This window comes from Eurypyga helias, unplaced genomic scaffold, assembly GCF_000690775.1.
Source record: "Eurypyga helias isolate BGI_N326 unplaced genomic scaffold, ASM69077v1 scaffold1154, whole genome shotgun sequence".
NCBI classification, from domain to species: Eukaryota; Metazoa; Chordata; class Aves; order Eurypygiformes; family Eurypygidae; genus Eurypyga; species Eurypyga helias.
In genome coordinates, this window is record NW_010246613.1 from 124239 (window position 1) to 140622 (window position 16384).

Below are 16384 nucleotides of genomic sequence, written 5' to 3' on the forward strand. Positions count from 1 at the left end.
TTACCCCTTGTCCTGTCACTACAGGCCCTTGTAAAAAGTCCCCCCCCCTGCTTCGTTGTAGCCCCTTCAGGCACTGGAAAGTCACCCCGGAGCCGTCTCTTCTCCAGGCTGAACAAGCCCAATTCTCTCAACCTTTCTTCATAGGAGAGGTGCTCCAGCCGTCACAGGGAAAGCTATCTTATATCTACAGAGAAGGAAAATGAGAATTGCTTTTCACCCCAGCTATGTCATTGTGTTATAAAAGTGGACACTGTGGATAGAAATAGCAGATCAGCATTCCTCAGAATACCAGAAATAAAACACTTAATCACGTCTTCTTGCAAAACAATCTTTTTAATGCTGTTAATAATTTCATAAGATAAAAGTAAAAGAAAGTAAGAAAAAACAGTTCCCAGGATTGTGCAACAAAATAAACTGCTGTTAGAATGGTGACAATTAAAACATACATCTCTATCCTATCCACAGGGAGTCTTTACTTCTTAAGAAGAATTAAATAAGTCACCCAATTTTTTTTCACACAATAAAAATGTAACTTATTCATTCTGATTCATGAGATTTCTACTTTAAGTCAGAAAACCATTTTCCACTACTGGGAGCTTGACCAGAAAATTTTCTGCCTGCTCTGTTGGTAGAAAGAATGTCTACCAGCAATATTGGTCCCGTGAGAATCCAGCTGCAAGCCTGAACATCAAGGCATAATGACTGTAATTACTGGTGTCCTCTTCCTGTGTCCTCTCTGATGGAGGTGGGTCTGTAGTTTAGTCTCCCTAGTCCTTGTACTCATCACATTAACAGCGTATGTATTAAATGAGGTGACTTCTCAGCTCCTGTGCTCCACAGCACCAGTTTAGCCTCCAGCCTGTCTCCCAGGCTGGGCACCCATCTCTTCTGTGCACCCTGTGCCCACTGCTCCACGGTGCATTTTAGAAAAGGGAGCATTCATATGTTGTTTATAAATATTCCCTGCCTTCTTCGCTAATTGATTAGATTAGCATCAGTTTGCATTACCTGAGGTTTCAAAAAGAAACAAACTTAATCATCTCTCAAGGTCAAAAAAAAAAGGCATTAAAAATGCAGACAATTTCAGAGAAACCCAGAAAAACCCTTGCCTAAGAAAAGATTTAGCAAACAGTGAGTAGGCTGTAGAGTGATAAATGCTCTGTCAAGATTTGATTCAAGAGGTGATATTCAGTTCACAGACATCCTCTTTGTAACTATTTCCTAAAATAGAAATGTTATATTTTATCCCTTTTGTTTTCTGTTGCTCAATGATTGGCATTTTTCCAATACACACTAAAAGAAAAAGAATTAAAGTTTTATTAAGCTGTGCCAAGCATCACTACAGTCTGTACAAGAAACCTTATTCTCCTTTCACTCCTCTCATTCTTCTATTTCTGCACTCCAGTAGACTCTACCTGAGTAGCTATAACTAAATCAGACCAACTGAAAACATTCAGACTCAAATTTTAAAAGAGCAAAACTATTTATTTGGACTTGTTATTTATTACTTTGGGGTTTTTTATTACACTTTTCTCTCTGTTAAATTGAGAACATTATGTGGAACAAACAGGCAACTATAAGAATGAGATTGGTATCCACTTCAAATGTTTCTCCCATTATTTTAAGCAAGCAAGCAGTATTTTAATGGGTCAAACAGATTTCTAAGACAGATTTAATATTCTTGGTTTAATCATTATATTCAATCATAAACTTGCATAAATAGCTTGGCTGTTTCTCTTTATTTTAAAGTACATACTTTAATACAGTAATGTTGCAGCCAGATTTTTTTAACATTTTAAATTCTATTTTTATTTCATGAGTGATCATACTGAACTAACTGACAGAGTGAAATAGTATTTAATATGACAGAAAGGACCTGTGCTTCTGCAATATGAAAGGTTTCAGAAATGCAGTCATTGCCCAACCTGCTTAAGTAAATTCAGTAAAACGCAAAGAGATTATGAAGTTTCTATCCATATTTCTGGAACACAACTTTGTGGCATCTTTTGAATGTCTCACCAAATTCACAGGGTGCTACCAGTTAATAATATATAAAAGCCAGCAGGTTGTTATTAACTGGAGGGAGTAAGGAAGGGGTTGAAATGTTCCTTGTCTTTCACTGAGGTGTGCCTTATGTCTTTCATCCGTCTCCTTTCACAGTTTCATGCCTAACAACAAAATCTGGCCAATTTATTACCCCAGTACAGTGTATTGAACAGAGGTCACTGCACATTTATAAATATACCTCCACTTATAATTAAAATTCTCAGAACTTTGAATACAAATGTGCTTATGGACTGATTTCAGGCTGCATTCAGCCACATTTTCCATGTTGTAAACACAGTGGGATGTTTCCCCATTTCCCAACAGGATTATAAAAATTAAAATAAATAAATGAACAAATAAATAACACCAAAACCACACCCAAAACCAAGAGACATGCGAAAAAAAACCACGAAATACCAAAACCAATTCACACCTGAAGACGTGTTTGGCGGTAAGTTAAGTAAGACCTGAGTTAAGTGAGACCTTAAGTTAGTAAGACCTGAGCAGTCCCCAAAACGGAAGCAACTGTAGAGATACTAGGGTAAGAGAATGGAGGGCTGCCTGTGAATGCATCGCCAATAACAGCTCTGGAAGAGAAAACAGCCACCCCCCTAATGCACAATATAAAGCACACACTGCTCTGGGCAGAGTCTGAAACTGCCAATCAACCTGTATCTGTTATACACGGGATATGTCAGGCAAACGTGTTCATACCACATTCCCATGGATTCTCCTGACTAAAACAGAAAGACAGATGATAAATGTGAAATTTCTGTCTGTATACCAAGATCGCAGTGATCTTCAGTGTATGTCAACAGGCATAAAGAAAAAAACCCCACAGGTTTCACAGCCTGCTAGTAAATCATCATACTAAAGCATGAGGAGGTACCTGAATAAATAAAGCAATACACATTTTATATTATCTACATAAAATACTGTCTTCACTTTGCAATTGACCACCTCTAAGAGGCCACGAGGGACATTCAGGGAAGTCCTTAGTTTGAAAAACTGTCAGCAAAACAACACTTTCCATTTTTACGCTTTAAGGTTTTTTCATATATTTGTTTTCTGTAACCTCCTTCATCTTTATGAGAAACCTAACAAGAAAATGATAAACTGGCTTGAAAACAGCCACTGAAAGAATAATACAATAAAATATTCGAAAGAACATGAAACATTTAGGAAATTAAATCTTTTCCATTTACATTCAGGACTAAGCCATAGGGGCTGCGTGCCTCATGCCAACACCTCAGAGTTTGAACTCACCTATTCCCTTTTCCACTGACAAGACAGAGATGCCTTTTGTCTCCAAAATCAAAGAAACCCAGTTATTTTTCCAGTTTCTTGCTTGAATATGCTAATTTGGTGAAACTGAAACCTCTTATCAAAATGGAACCCTTTGAATAAAACTTGTCTCAAAGTTTTCTGAGATACTCATATTTCTTGTCTCTCATTTCTCAGATTCGGAATGCTCTGCTGTCTAGAAAGGACAGTTCACCCTAGAACAGGTGTTGAACCTGCTGTATTCCTCTCCCAGGAGATGTTCTTCCCATCATACTTGTATTTGCCCTTGAACGAGTTCCTTCTCTGCATTTGTTCATGAGAACGTTCAAAACACCTCGTTTACCTCAATGTGGTTCAAGACAAAAAGCAAACGCCATACATGAATTCTTAGTTTTGGCAGCTCTAAGAGAAAGCAGTAATTCATACCACCCTGTTGTAGATTGCACAAACATCCATACAACACCACATACAGAAAGGCCTAAACCTGTACTTGTCTCTCCACCTTCTTTTTCAACATGTGCACTAATCAGTCTCTTGCAGTCATGGAAACAGAAGTTACTGAAGTGTAATGGATGAAAAAACATAATAGTGTAGTCACAAATGTCATCTGAACTGCTACTAAAAATGCCCACAAAAATTATAAGAGAAATACAAAGAAGTCATCACGGACACCAAAGTTTTGAACAGCCCTGACAATAGCCTAAACAGGGAGTTTCCATTTCACTTACCAACTGGTGAGTCAGCTGGATGGTAATAAGAGGAGATCCTGACAGATTGTGGGACAACTTGGGTCGAGGTTCCACTTTGATAGAGATAAGGTAACTGGTTGCTGAGATCATATAACCTTTGTAGGCAGCAGCTTCAGCAATCCTTGGAAAGAAACGAATATATTAAGGAAGCAGAACAACAAGATTTTTTCACCTCATCCACAACACTGACAACAGTAACACAGGACATCCTTTTCCATTCAAGTCAGTGAATTTCTATAGTGGAGCAAGATGTTTTGCAAAGGTTTACAAGTCTTGATGAAAGTGCTTTAGATAATTAGAATCCTACAAAGTAAGGGACCTGAAAATAACCTAAGAAAGCAAAGCAGTCTAAGTGAGGACAAAACTTGCAGAGGTTTCAGGCTGTCTAATTAAACATAGATATTAGTGTGTAAGACACATATAATTATATATAATGCATATAAACCTATACAAAGGAATATATTCACAAGTTATTTATAATTTTACTTTAAAAGATTTATTTTGTCCAGTTAGGATTGTTAGAGAGTAATTTGGGTCACAGTACAAACAGCAGAACCTGACTAAACATCTGATTAGTTCAAGTAATACATTTTTTTTATGGCTGAAATAATTTTGCAACACATAAGAACCTTTTTATTTCTGCTTTCATCTAAAACTTATGACTTTGGTATTTTTGCACATTTAGGAGTAACTAAGATCCATTTGCTGTAGGGTAAAATTTTTTTACACTATCAGTAATAAACTGTGCAGGACTAAAATGGTCTCTGTCATCCACCTCTTCAGTATGTGAATGAATGGCATTTACTAAGAAATATGAACCATAGCAAATGAACCATCAGTGTGGGTCTCCAAACATAGCACACCACTGGAAAGAGGCAGTTTACAAAGCACATTAAAAAACATATTTACATCTGCCACCTGTTTGCAATGGCTTCTTTTTCTTTCTGAGAGAAAAACAAGTCAGACATTAAAATAACTTCATTCAAGCAGCAAGGTCAAATAAAGCAGAACTCATTTAGCACAACCCCAAGTACCAGTCCTTACTTCCGACCACAAAAAAAACATCACTATCAGAGATTACTTCTGCTCCCAGCAACCAGCGAGTGAATTGAATTTGTTAATCTCAGGGCAGAATTTGTGACTGAGATGAAAAGTTTAGAGAAGGATTCATAATGTTAAGACCACTATCTAAAATTTTGAGATTAACCCTACACAGGATAACAGGATGGACTTTTTTTCCACACCCATTATCTGCCGTTTTAACTTTGGAGAGCGAGATGAATTTCAAAGCATGAAAAATCTTCAGGACAAGAAAGACACAGTGTTTCTGGTTCTGTGTTTGCACATGCAAGCCTTTCTTCACCATGGCCCTGGATGTTAGATGGGAGTGCGTCTGTCATCTGATTACCTTCAGTGTGATTACTACAGATTTACACACTGTATATGAGCGGGAGCAGAACTGGGCTCAAAACAATTTTGTTTTGATTTTTTTTTTAACGAATCAAAACTGACTCCCCTTAGAAACTGCTATTTCTGCAGTCTGAAAATAGAAGTCATCTGTCTGTACAGCACAAAAGCTCCAAGGGTTTTGGTTTTAAATTTCCACCACAACATTTTTTAAAAAGTGCCCTTAAGAAGAAAATGGGCAGGCTTCAAATTACAGGTGTTCAAGTAGCACAGTGCTAGAAGGAACATGAAAGAAAGTCTTTATTATAAACTCCTCTGGGAAAACATTGTTATTCTAGAGAAATGTAAGCAAAAAAGTTATAACAGTATAGCACAAAAAAAGAAAACCAAGCAGGAGAGAACTGCATGCTTATTTGTAAAACATTTTTTGAATACCTGGGCTGTGATTCCACAGAGCAAAAATCACTAAGCTGGCATTCCCTGTATTACTAAGCTTTTAGATCCTGTTTTGGACAGATCTGTAATTTTATAGATGTGATTCTGTAGTGCCTTACATACTGCAAACAGTTCAAGTTGTGTGGATTAGTTATAAGAATCTAGGAGACATTTCTTCTCCAGTGTCTTTCTGCTTCTCTAACATTGCAGCAGGGCCAGGCTCTTAACTTATTTTAAGATCCTTCCTTCTCAACAATGGGTGATAAAACCATAAACCATTCTGTGGAACACAAATGGGTCTCCAGGTTGTCCTATTCCACAACATTCAGGGAATGTACACAAAGATGACACAACTTTCATTTTGCCAAATCAGAGCCCCAGGAGCCGCAGGCTCTATGACAATACGGTGTTTTGACATGCAGCATCTTTAATCATATTGTGTTGCTCAACTTTGGTCTAAGTCAAGACTGTATCAGTTCTCTTTCTCTCTTTGAGAAGCCGAGATTTTAGCTTATTAGCTTAATAAATTGCACTGGTCCTCCTGTTTGAAAAACGTAAGGTGTCATAAATTATTGCCTATAATTCTTCATGTCAGTAAAAAATGCTACTCATTAATGACATGGTTCGTTTACAGCCACCTGCCAAGTGCCCTTTTTTGGAGCGAGCAGGGTAAACAACAGTAGAACTTGCTATTTGATTTAAAAACACTATTTAGTAATAGCTGTGTGATTATCTCGGTGTGATCTACCTGGTCATAAGCCAGGAGGTTTTACCCTGAGGTTCACCAGTGAGTTCCCATGATCATGACCTTCCGTCTAGCCAGATGTAAAGGGAGGGAGGCAATCTGCGACATTCGTGACAGCTGAGATGCTGCATCTTTCCTTCTGCTGTCACAAACAACCACACCAAAAAGTCACAGATTGGAAAAGATGGAGAGAAAGTGTAAACTAATCTACCTACCTCAGTACAGATCAAATAAAAACATAAAGTCATACTAACTTAAAGGAAAAGTGTAATGATTTACATGAACGGCCTTGCAAAATTCCTTGGGGAACTTTATTGCCAAGAGGTATACAGCTCTGCATTTACTTTATCTTATCTGCTAATGACTTCATTGATGCAGCCTATAAAACAAAAGGTCTTTTAAGCATTGCCTGGTCTCCTGTTGTAAAATTACCTTACAGGTTTCTAGGACTAGGATTCAGATTTTATCTGAAGAAGGATGTTATGTTTTCTTACTGGTTTCATTTTAGTGCAAGCTTTATCTTTATATGTGTCAGGAGAAAAGATGTAATTTCCTTTTATGAGACAGATTAAAATTATGAAATTCTAATACCAGATATGATAAATGGAAGGAGAAGACAAAGACAGACAAACATGTCGCTGCGGGAATCTATTTTACTACAACATAAAATAAAACATCTAATGTAAGCTTTAATCTCTCTCTAGTTAATGACTACATGTCCTCAATATTGCAGAATCAGGATTATGGCTCGTAATTTATTTACAGTTGATAATGACATGACTGTTTTAAAGGTCTATCACTAAGGTAATAAACAAGCTGTTACAGCATGAGAGATCCAAGATACTTACTTGGTGTCCATAGGGTTGATATTATGAAAGAAATAGTGCATGTTATGGTAAAGCAGGCCGACAATGGTAATCCAAGCTGTGAAAAGGGAACAGGGTTATTCCTCAGAGCAACAGTTGTAAGCAAGACACACTACTCTACTAGACTTGAATCTCTGTGTTAATTCATAGCCTTGACTTCTGTAGATTTTTATCTTTGCTTTAGCAGATTTCTGATTAAATGAAAAGTTATGAACATTCTGCAGTACCGCACAGGAGACAAATATAAGAAGTAAAATAGAAGGATCCCTGCCCTGAACAGCTGTACTTCCAAAATAAGTTGTGAAAGTAATCGGTCGTCAATTATTAATCCCCCACACAGCACTAGGAAGCATCGCACAACATATCAGTGTCAGTGTCTCAACGGTGGCCTCAGTCAGCTCAAGACTACTTCACCATCACCAACATTAACCGGCAGTTCATGAAACTCAAACACTGACAACCAGTTTCCACTTTGGTTGTCTGATTGCTGCCCGCATTCCAAGTATTTAGGGTTTTCTCCAGATCTTGAGTGAAGAGACAGATGTGTATTTTCTGTCAGCCACACAGATATCTTTTCACTATCCCTTTTGCTGGGTTCCAAGCATTTATAGTGTCAACAGTTTAAGGTGGACTAATAAATTCTTGGGTTAGCTCTTTTGGACAGTATAGAAATGTGACCTGAAGGCTGAAATTACTCTGAATCAAGCTTTAGCCGGAAAAAAAGAGTTATACATTTGATGGGCTGAATTATTTCAGGATACCAAGCATGATAATGTTTGAAGAAAAAAAAAAAACCCTGCATGTCAGAGTCTACAAATTGGAAAGGACAGAGAAGTCCTCTCACATGCTATTTTTGGAATTACAAGTTGGTTTGCAGTTATAGTTACTCAAACCCCAGAGCATTTGCAGTGCAGTCTCCAGCCAGAGCCCCTGCCAGTGCAAAGAAACTTAGGTGCCATCCCAGGTCAGGTACACAGTGCAGTAATTATTAGGGTCTTTCTCACTGCAGGTTATCTGCAGCTGACTTTGCACTTGATGAATAGGGACCAACTTTCCTTCAACAGAGGTGTCTGGGGAAAGGTATCTGGACATGTAAATTCCATGGGTTGCAATTTAGGGCACATAGGTCAGAGTTTCATATATTTGAGGACACAGGTAGATGTTTCTGGAAATAGGTTCCTTCAATTCCTAATTAAAACACAGATAAATAACTTTAAACATTGTTATTTTAGAGTCTTGACTAGAGCTTCAGATTTTTGCCATACCTCCATCTCTTTTGATATTGTTAAAATTTTACCTAGGTACATTTTTGCTTTGACTGCAGTTTTGTTTCTGTAGCTGCTGTTGCTTAAACCTGTCATCTTGGAGTTTCATTTCATACATTTCAAGGGTGATTTTGCATGAAGGGAAAAGTAATACCTGGTCTGACATCCTAGAATTTCTTAAAAATAACCAGTTCAGATTATTAAAAATAACTTCTGAAATTACAGTGTCTCTGATGTAAAAAGATGTCAAAATTAAATGGCTTTGGTCTCTGTGCCCCAGCTGTATTATTCAAAATTAATTCAAGTTATATGAAAATTCTACCACATTAATCATTAATCAGTATGACAGAGTAACTGCTGGTTCTTTAGAGCCTGCAACATGAACAGTGATCAAATTGGTTACTTGGAAAAATAAAGCAAACCAAAACCTGTTTTCAAACAAAACTATTTTTGGACACGCTTTTTACATGACTCTGCTCCTCCCTCTAAGTTTTTTCTTACCTTTATCATGAAAAGCTTCACTGGGAATGGAAATATAACTGTGTCCTCGAGATGGAAATCGATAGTGGGACAAATTCAGAGTCTGAGGATGCATTTTGACCAAGGTGTAATCTGTGTGAAAACCCAAACAAAATTATGATAAAATCAATAGCCTCTACAACCTACTTGACTATTTAACTAGACTTCCCTAATAGCTATTGCAAATCTTGAATTTAACACCCCAGATGCTTGCAGAAAATACAGTAAATTCCCCAAATATAAAATTGCCTTTTATATCTTACTCCTTTATGACAGAGAAGGTGGTATGTGCACTGTTAATATACCACAGATCACTTCATTCATGCTCAAATACTGAGCTTACCCGGGCAAGCAAAACAGGTTAACAGACTCTTCCACTGACAATTGAAGGCATTATTTCAGACTTCCACTGCTCCTTTTGAGAATGCCAGTGTCCGAGAGAGTACATGCAGTGATTAACAGTACTGGTGACTGCTCAGGTTATTTGTCCCCTCACACAGGTCTCAAGAAGGCAGAGTAAAAAGCCAGAACAGATAAATTACCTTTGCTACCAGTAGCATCCAAAGACACAGATGAAATCAGGGTGCTAGGATGCTAAACAGCAGTAAAAGAAAATTCTCCTGAAAGGTCAAAACTATTCCTCTTATTTGCAATCTCTTGCAAAAGCCTTGCAAAATTAAGGTTTGGTAGCATCCAGACATCTGCAATTTCAAACTGCTGCATAAGAGCTCTAGGCCCTTCAACTGCCTATTCGTACAGTGTTACTAGATTTGTTTCATAGAATTCACATTCTAAACCCCTCCCCAAATAACATCAAGTTCAAGTACAGTAAGAGCCTATTACCTCTGGACTAACTGCACAGTCATCTTTCTACAACTGAAAGACTATTTTGTATTCAACACAAACTTATCTGGTTTGGTTTCCTCCTTCAGGTTGTCAAAGGAGGAGCTGCAAGCATGGAAGTGTTTAGGATATCCGCACAGTCCAGAGAGAACTTTTCTGCTAAATCCTACCTGCCACAGTCGACATGCCCTCAACAGTTAAAGGTAATGAGTTTTCGTCCAGATTGCGCGTCATGTGAGCCATCACACTGTCAATAGTTTGAATTAAGCTTCCAAATATGTGAGCAGTCTGGGGGAAGAAGAAACAGAAAGTTCTACAACAGAACTTGCAGTTCATAGCACAGAATGCCAAGGTGCCATGTTAAATTCCTGTGTGACTCATCATTCAGCTGCCCAAAGTCAAATGTGACTCTCCACAACCTTTTCCACATTTAGTGGATAAAATGTTAACAAATTGATGCCACCCAGAGCCTGACCTTATAAAGTACTGTGTTTTATAGAATGTCTCCAAATTACGCTGCTCCTACCAGCATTTGACAGTCAATTATACTCAGGATTCGGCAGAATGAGACCAAGAACAGAGTAGATTATTTTGACAATATGTAAAGACATTTATTAGGTCTTTATTGGAACATAAGAGGAGACACTACATTTTGGCCTTTCTTGCATCTTTATTAAAATGTTCCCCATTATGAAGCTACTTCCAAAGTGTTTATGTGTCCCCAAGAAAACAACCTTCCAGGTTGAAACTTGATCCATAAAACCTGAGGGTGTTTTAATGAAAGAAATCTATTTTATCTGAAGTCTATTTACACCAGAGATGATCAAGGTTTTTAGGCTAAGAAATTAAATAAATTAGACAGGTTTATTTTGTCTTAAAAGCATTTTAGGCTTCAGCAAGACCTTGATTTACTTTAGCCTCTCCTTCTCCGGGTTTAAAATCTCTCTGTGCTGAAATCTGTACTCCTGTAAGGTTCAAACAAAAATCTCTGGAAATTCCTGGGTTCCTACTACAAGTATTTCTCTGCACTCTAAAAGGTAGACTAGAAGAGAAAGAACTTTGAAACAAGTCTCTTTTCCCTATGTTAGGTTTAATATCTCTTAAAGCTTTAATTCATTAAACAGGTAAGCACTACTGTGTATTTCACATGCATTGAAAATCATCAATCTACAAACCAAACATAAACTTTTAAATATCAAAGTTCACTGCTAAAAAAGGAGTGATTAAACACTTAGTGACAATATCTGTTATTTTACAAATAACATTTTGTTCCATTCATTCTGAAATACATGGAAATAGCAGCAGATAAAGTTACCTTATTTTAACCTTCAAAACCACATTATAAAAGAACATGACATGATATTTTTGTCTGTGGATCTCTACTGCAAATATGAGTGTGACATTAAAGAAAATAAATAAGTCATACTGCCAAAAAGCCCTAACAAGAAGAATAATAGAGGCAAGCAGTTTCATCACTATCCATGTGAAATTATGCAACCAAAGTAACCTACAAATCTAGGCCCATTCGTCTTACCTCTGGTACATCAATCCAGTTGGGCAATAACATAAAGTCTTCGACAGCTTTTAAAAATGCCTAAAAGATAAATAAAACTATATTACTTGATTACTTATTAATCAGCTAGTTTTCCTGGTAAAGATCCAAGGCACAGCTCTACTGGGATTTTCTTAAGTTTCTTCTAAGATGACAAGCCCATTTTTATTCAAGTCACAGATTCATTTCTACCTGCCAGCACGTTCATCATGTTCTGTTCGGTGACATTTTAAAGTAATAGTTTATTTATTAAAAGTAACACCACAGTGAAACTCCCAAAGTGCAATCATTATACTACAGCTGAGGTGACAACACTGGAACTAAGCACAAAATGAACTTTCTCTACCATTTTATCTAAACTCGTATGACATTAATACCTCTTTTAGTCTTAGATGACTAGATATTTCAACAGCACTAGATATATGTCTGGGTCCCATCACTTGTACGATTTATTATGTGCTTAACTTTTGTACTTCAAGGTTGTTTCTGCATTCAAGATCTGTCATGGTGGGCACTGTTCAGGTGCTCAGCATGATACAGTCCCTGTCCTAAGGAGTCTTGCTGATGAAAACAAGAAGCATCAAAAAGGGAGTACAGAAAATTAAAAGGGAAAAAAACCCCAAACCCCACAAAAAACCACACATGTCCTGCTTAAACTTCTCTGTTTAAACATCTTAAAAGCACAGAGTATAGAGAAGTTACACTGAGGAATGTGGAAGAAAGCTATGCAACTTTTCCAAGCATAATTTTACAAGCCATAATACGTAAGGCAGTAGCAGAGCTTTGCTATATGAGCTTAGGTTTGGGCAGCACGTACCTTGCAGCCCCTCTCAAACATTCAGTGTGGAATTCTACCTGGCATGCACAGAAGTGATCCTAAACCCAGGACCCAGCCCAAATTGCCCAGAGCATTCAGTGAGTATCTCTCTTCAGGTCACAGAATTGTTCCAGAATTACTCCGAAAAGGATGTGTTAGAACACTGAAAAGGGAGGGAAAGCAGGAGGGCTGCGGCTGCTAAGCAGAGCAGCATTATAACAGAAAACACAAGTCAGATTTGTCAGAAGCAACGCATTATAAATGTGTGTCAGTAATCAGAAAGTTTATTGCATATCACTTAAATCAAATTTTCTTGTGCTGTGAGGCATATGACAATCAGGACAGAGATAACTTTACAGAAAATAGCATGCATGCTCGGTGCCTGTCTTTCAGGGAATTAGCTGCAGACAATACAAAGCCCAACCATCAATCAGACAAATGACAGAGTCTGTATGTATGATCAGGACTCTCTTGTGTTTACTTCCCAAAATAGCTTTGCTAAAGATAATCATGTCCCACATTTCTGTCTGCAAATCACTTTCATGGCACACAAAGCAGCATCAGATAGCATGAATGAGCAACCAAATGGCAACTGAAATGATGTGGGAAACAGGTACAATATCTGACAGGATGATGTTCCATTTTCAATTTAGAGCCCACATAAAATTTTCCGCAAAACAAAGGAAACAATATATTAGAGCTTTTTAGAAAGGTTTTTGCTACATATTACAATATGATCCATGAAATCCAAGCTTTACAGTTTGCAAATGCTAAGCTTTTACCACAAACTATCAATTGCTGTCCATGTAGTTTTCAGAAGCATTTATTTATATTGTTTGTCTGAGTAAATAATCCCTGTCACCCTGGTATTACCCGCAGGCTTAAAGGAACAATCACTAGAGAAGCCAGAGCTGATTACTGTAATAATAACTTTCTAGCCTGCTGAAATCAGGGAATTAGATGTCCATCGTTTTACAGAAGGCTAACTTTATGTTAGCAGAATGTGACCCCTTGTCCTCAGCTCAGACTGCTGCAGAAAACACCTTTTTTTTTTTTTCTTATGGATTAGCTTAAACAAAAATAAATTACTAACTTAAGCTTTGGACCTGATCTTCCCGTGAACCAGTTTCAGTGGAGATTTGTGCTATGTCTACACAGGAGTCCTGGCTGTGATTGGAACCCGGTGCGAGATAAAGCTATTAACTGCCAGAAGCTGAGGACACAACCACCACAGACCCTCTCCCACTGCTCTCCCGCTCCGACGCAGAGCTGGCAGAGCAGGGTGCGTGCCTCTCCCACTGCACAGCCCAGCAAGAATAATTGCAGAACAGAAGCCGGAGGAGAGGCACAACTTGTCCTCTGCTTTCCACAGGAGCAATAACTGCTAACAAAAGGTGGGGCAGACAGCAGTATTTGATGAATTTTTACCCCTCTAGTGCAGGTGTGAATCTCACAGATACGAAGTTACAGGTTTATACTTGGGCAGTTACCAGGAGCCAGACTGATGCAGCCACAGAGTGCTCCCTGCATCCAAGTCAGTTCATGCACGCCTGCATTTCGCTGCTGCCACTACTCTGATTACAGTGTCCTTATGTCCTGCACCTGACAGGCCACTGTGACACACTGCTGCATTTTGGATCAGCTGGGCCATGCAGAAAAATGCAGAATATTTTTCCAGAATTAGATGTCCTTCATTGCATACACATGCAGCTGAAAAAAAAGAATTAACAAATTATTTTCTCCTCCTGTTCTACTGCTCAGTTATTTTTGACGTGTGGTCATGGTTCCAGGTAATTATAATTTATGCATTAAATAATATCCCCAAAAACTAATGAGATCTTTAAACTATTTTCTCCAGTGGAAGCTCACCTCTGCTACTCTGCAAAATAGCCACTGCTTTTTTCATACGTATTTTCTGCAATCAGCAAAAACTGTTAAAAAAAAGTTACATTCGAAATTCTAGCTTCTGGAGAAATTTCAGGGTCATCTGGCTCCACACACAGATGTGAAAAAGACACTTACCTCTGTCAAGCTTAGAGCAGTGTTTTCTGATAAGGATTTGTTGGGCAAACTGAAGGACACGTTCTCCAGGTAGCCCAGCATGGTGTCGGGGGAGCGCAAGTTCCCTCTCTCCTCGGTCAGATTAGTTATGATGGGATGATAGGCGTTGGTAGAGAGCTACAGGAGATACAGCGCATCATAAATTATTCCATACGGCAGTCATTATTTATTGTTCTACCCCAAAAGGGAGTTTGAGGCATAGCAGACTCCTGTGGTCAGACTACACAGGGGAGGCTACATAAGCCAAGGGAAAAGGAAAGCACACAGGTAGATAGACAGGATAAACAGAACATACAGGCACAGCTTCATTTTTTCATTAGCAATTCAGGTCCTATCAGCCATGGTTTCCTAAAAGTGTGTGAGCAAGAAGAAAACTAATAGAGCTCTGACACTGCAGCCAGCAAGAAAGTGAAAATGCACTCCAACATCTAATTGCACATAGGCTGTTTATAGCTAATTGTATGTATTCTGCATATGAAAAATTAATTTTATTTAAATCTTTTTCATTAAGCATTTACTAAGGAGATGAAAACTATTTTTGTTATTGTAGTGAGATTTTTTTCTAATTTTAAAGGAAATAAGAGAAAAAAATAACAAACTGTTTTTGATCGTCCTGTCTCTTCAAAGTTCATTGAACTATTTCATAGTTTTCTACATTTTTTTCCTTTTTTATATAGAAAATATTTTATTTAACAACTAATTTTCCTTATCTGTCCCAGATCAAGAGTTCTGTAGTACTCCCATCTTCCCATAGTGGCTACTACATCCTCCCTACACATATCTGTAAATGTTTATAACTGGGGTACTAAGTGCCAGTAAGGAAAACTGTAAAGTGAGGAGGGTCTGCTACTCTTAACATAGACACATTCTGACATTACAGAAGTTAGAGGACTGTCCTACCACAGGTTTTGTAGTGGTTGTCATCACAGACCATGGAAGCGTTGAAGAAAGCAAAACTTGCACGCCTAGGGAAATACATACATGAATGAGGATGTTAACAATGTTGAATTGGATGGTGTTATATTAACCCCGGGTTGCTGGGAAAGACATAACAGCCAAACACAAAAGCATTTTTTCCAACATGACCAAAACATTATAAAGCTAATACAACTTTTTTGTGAGAGAGATTTTTAAAACTATTTCCTGTATCAAATGAATACTCTGCCAATCAGATTTTTTCAAGACTAGGAATCTAGTCTTGAAAGATAGGAATCACTTCTTAAAATAAAAATGTTTTAAAATAAAAACCTTGAGCACACTTGCTATTATTTTTGTGGCAAAGCAAATAGATTGCTTCGTTATAAACCAGATGGAGGTTTTTCTTTTTCAGTGACTTCAGTTCTACATGAACTAGTTTGTTTGGTTTTTCTTTTTTGACAAAATACATTTTGTATCTATTTGATTGCTATCATCAAACCTGAAGTCACAGACCCATACATTCTCATTTCTAGGCACACGTCAGTTCTGTGTTATTCAAAGAGTTTCCATTGTGAAAATTATTCCCGTGGGTTTAAAAGCACAGGAGTTATGGGTGTAACTGCTTCAGCTCTCAGCAACCTAGTAAGAATAAATGAAAGCAGGGAAACTGCCAGCAAAGCCAAATATTCCAGATGTCCCATAGCTTTATTCCCGAGATGGGTGTTTTCTAGTTGCTGCTCACACACAAGCACTTGATAGCAACGGGCTCTCTTGTAGTGAGAAGTTCATTATAAAGATCCATAGAACAACTGACAGGGTTTACTGGACAGTCAAAGCCTTTGCTCTAATCCTGATTCTTTGCCTTTCAAATTACATT

The 16384-nt window shown here is 37.8% G+C and overlaps 1 protein-coding gene across 1 annotated transcript in view; it reads right to left on the bottom strand.

Moving 5' to 3' along the window:
• The window catches only part of GPR133 (G protein-coupled receptor 133), a 142408-nt gene that overhangs the window by 109617 nt on the left and 16407 nt on the right, over nt 1-16384 (bottom strand). Inside the window, exons 7-13 of the mRNA XM_010150445.1 lie at nt 15490-15554; nt 14551-14706; nt 11694-11753; nt 10330-10447; nt 9299-9409; nt 7515-7590; nt 4059-4200 (exon numbers count right to left, since the gene is read on the bottom strand). Coding sequence (XP_010148747.1) covers nt 4059-4200; nt 7515-7590; nt 9299-9409; nt 10330-10447; nt 11694-11753; nt 14551-14706; nt 15490-15554 — 728 coding nt within the window. The remainder of the gene's footprint in view (nt 1-4058; nt 4201-7514; nt 7591-9298; nt 9410-10329; nt 10448-11693; nt 11754-14550; nt 14707-15489; nt 15555-16384) is intronic.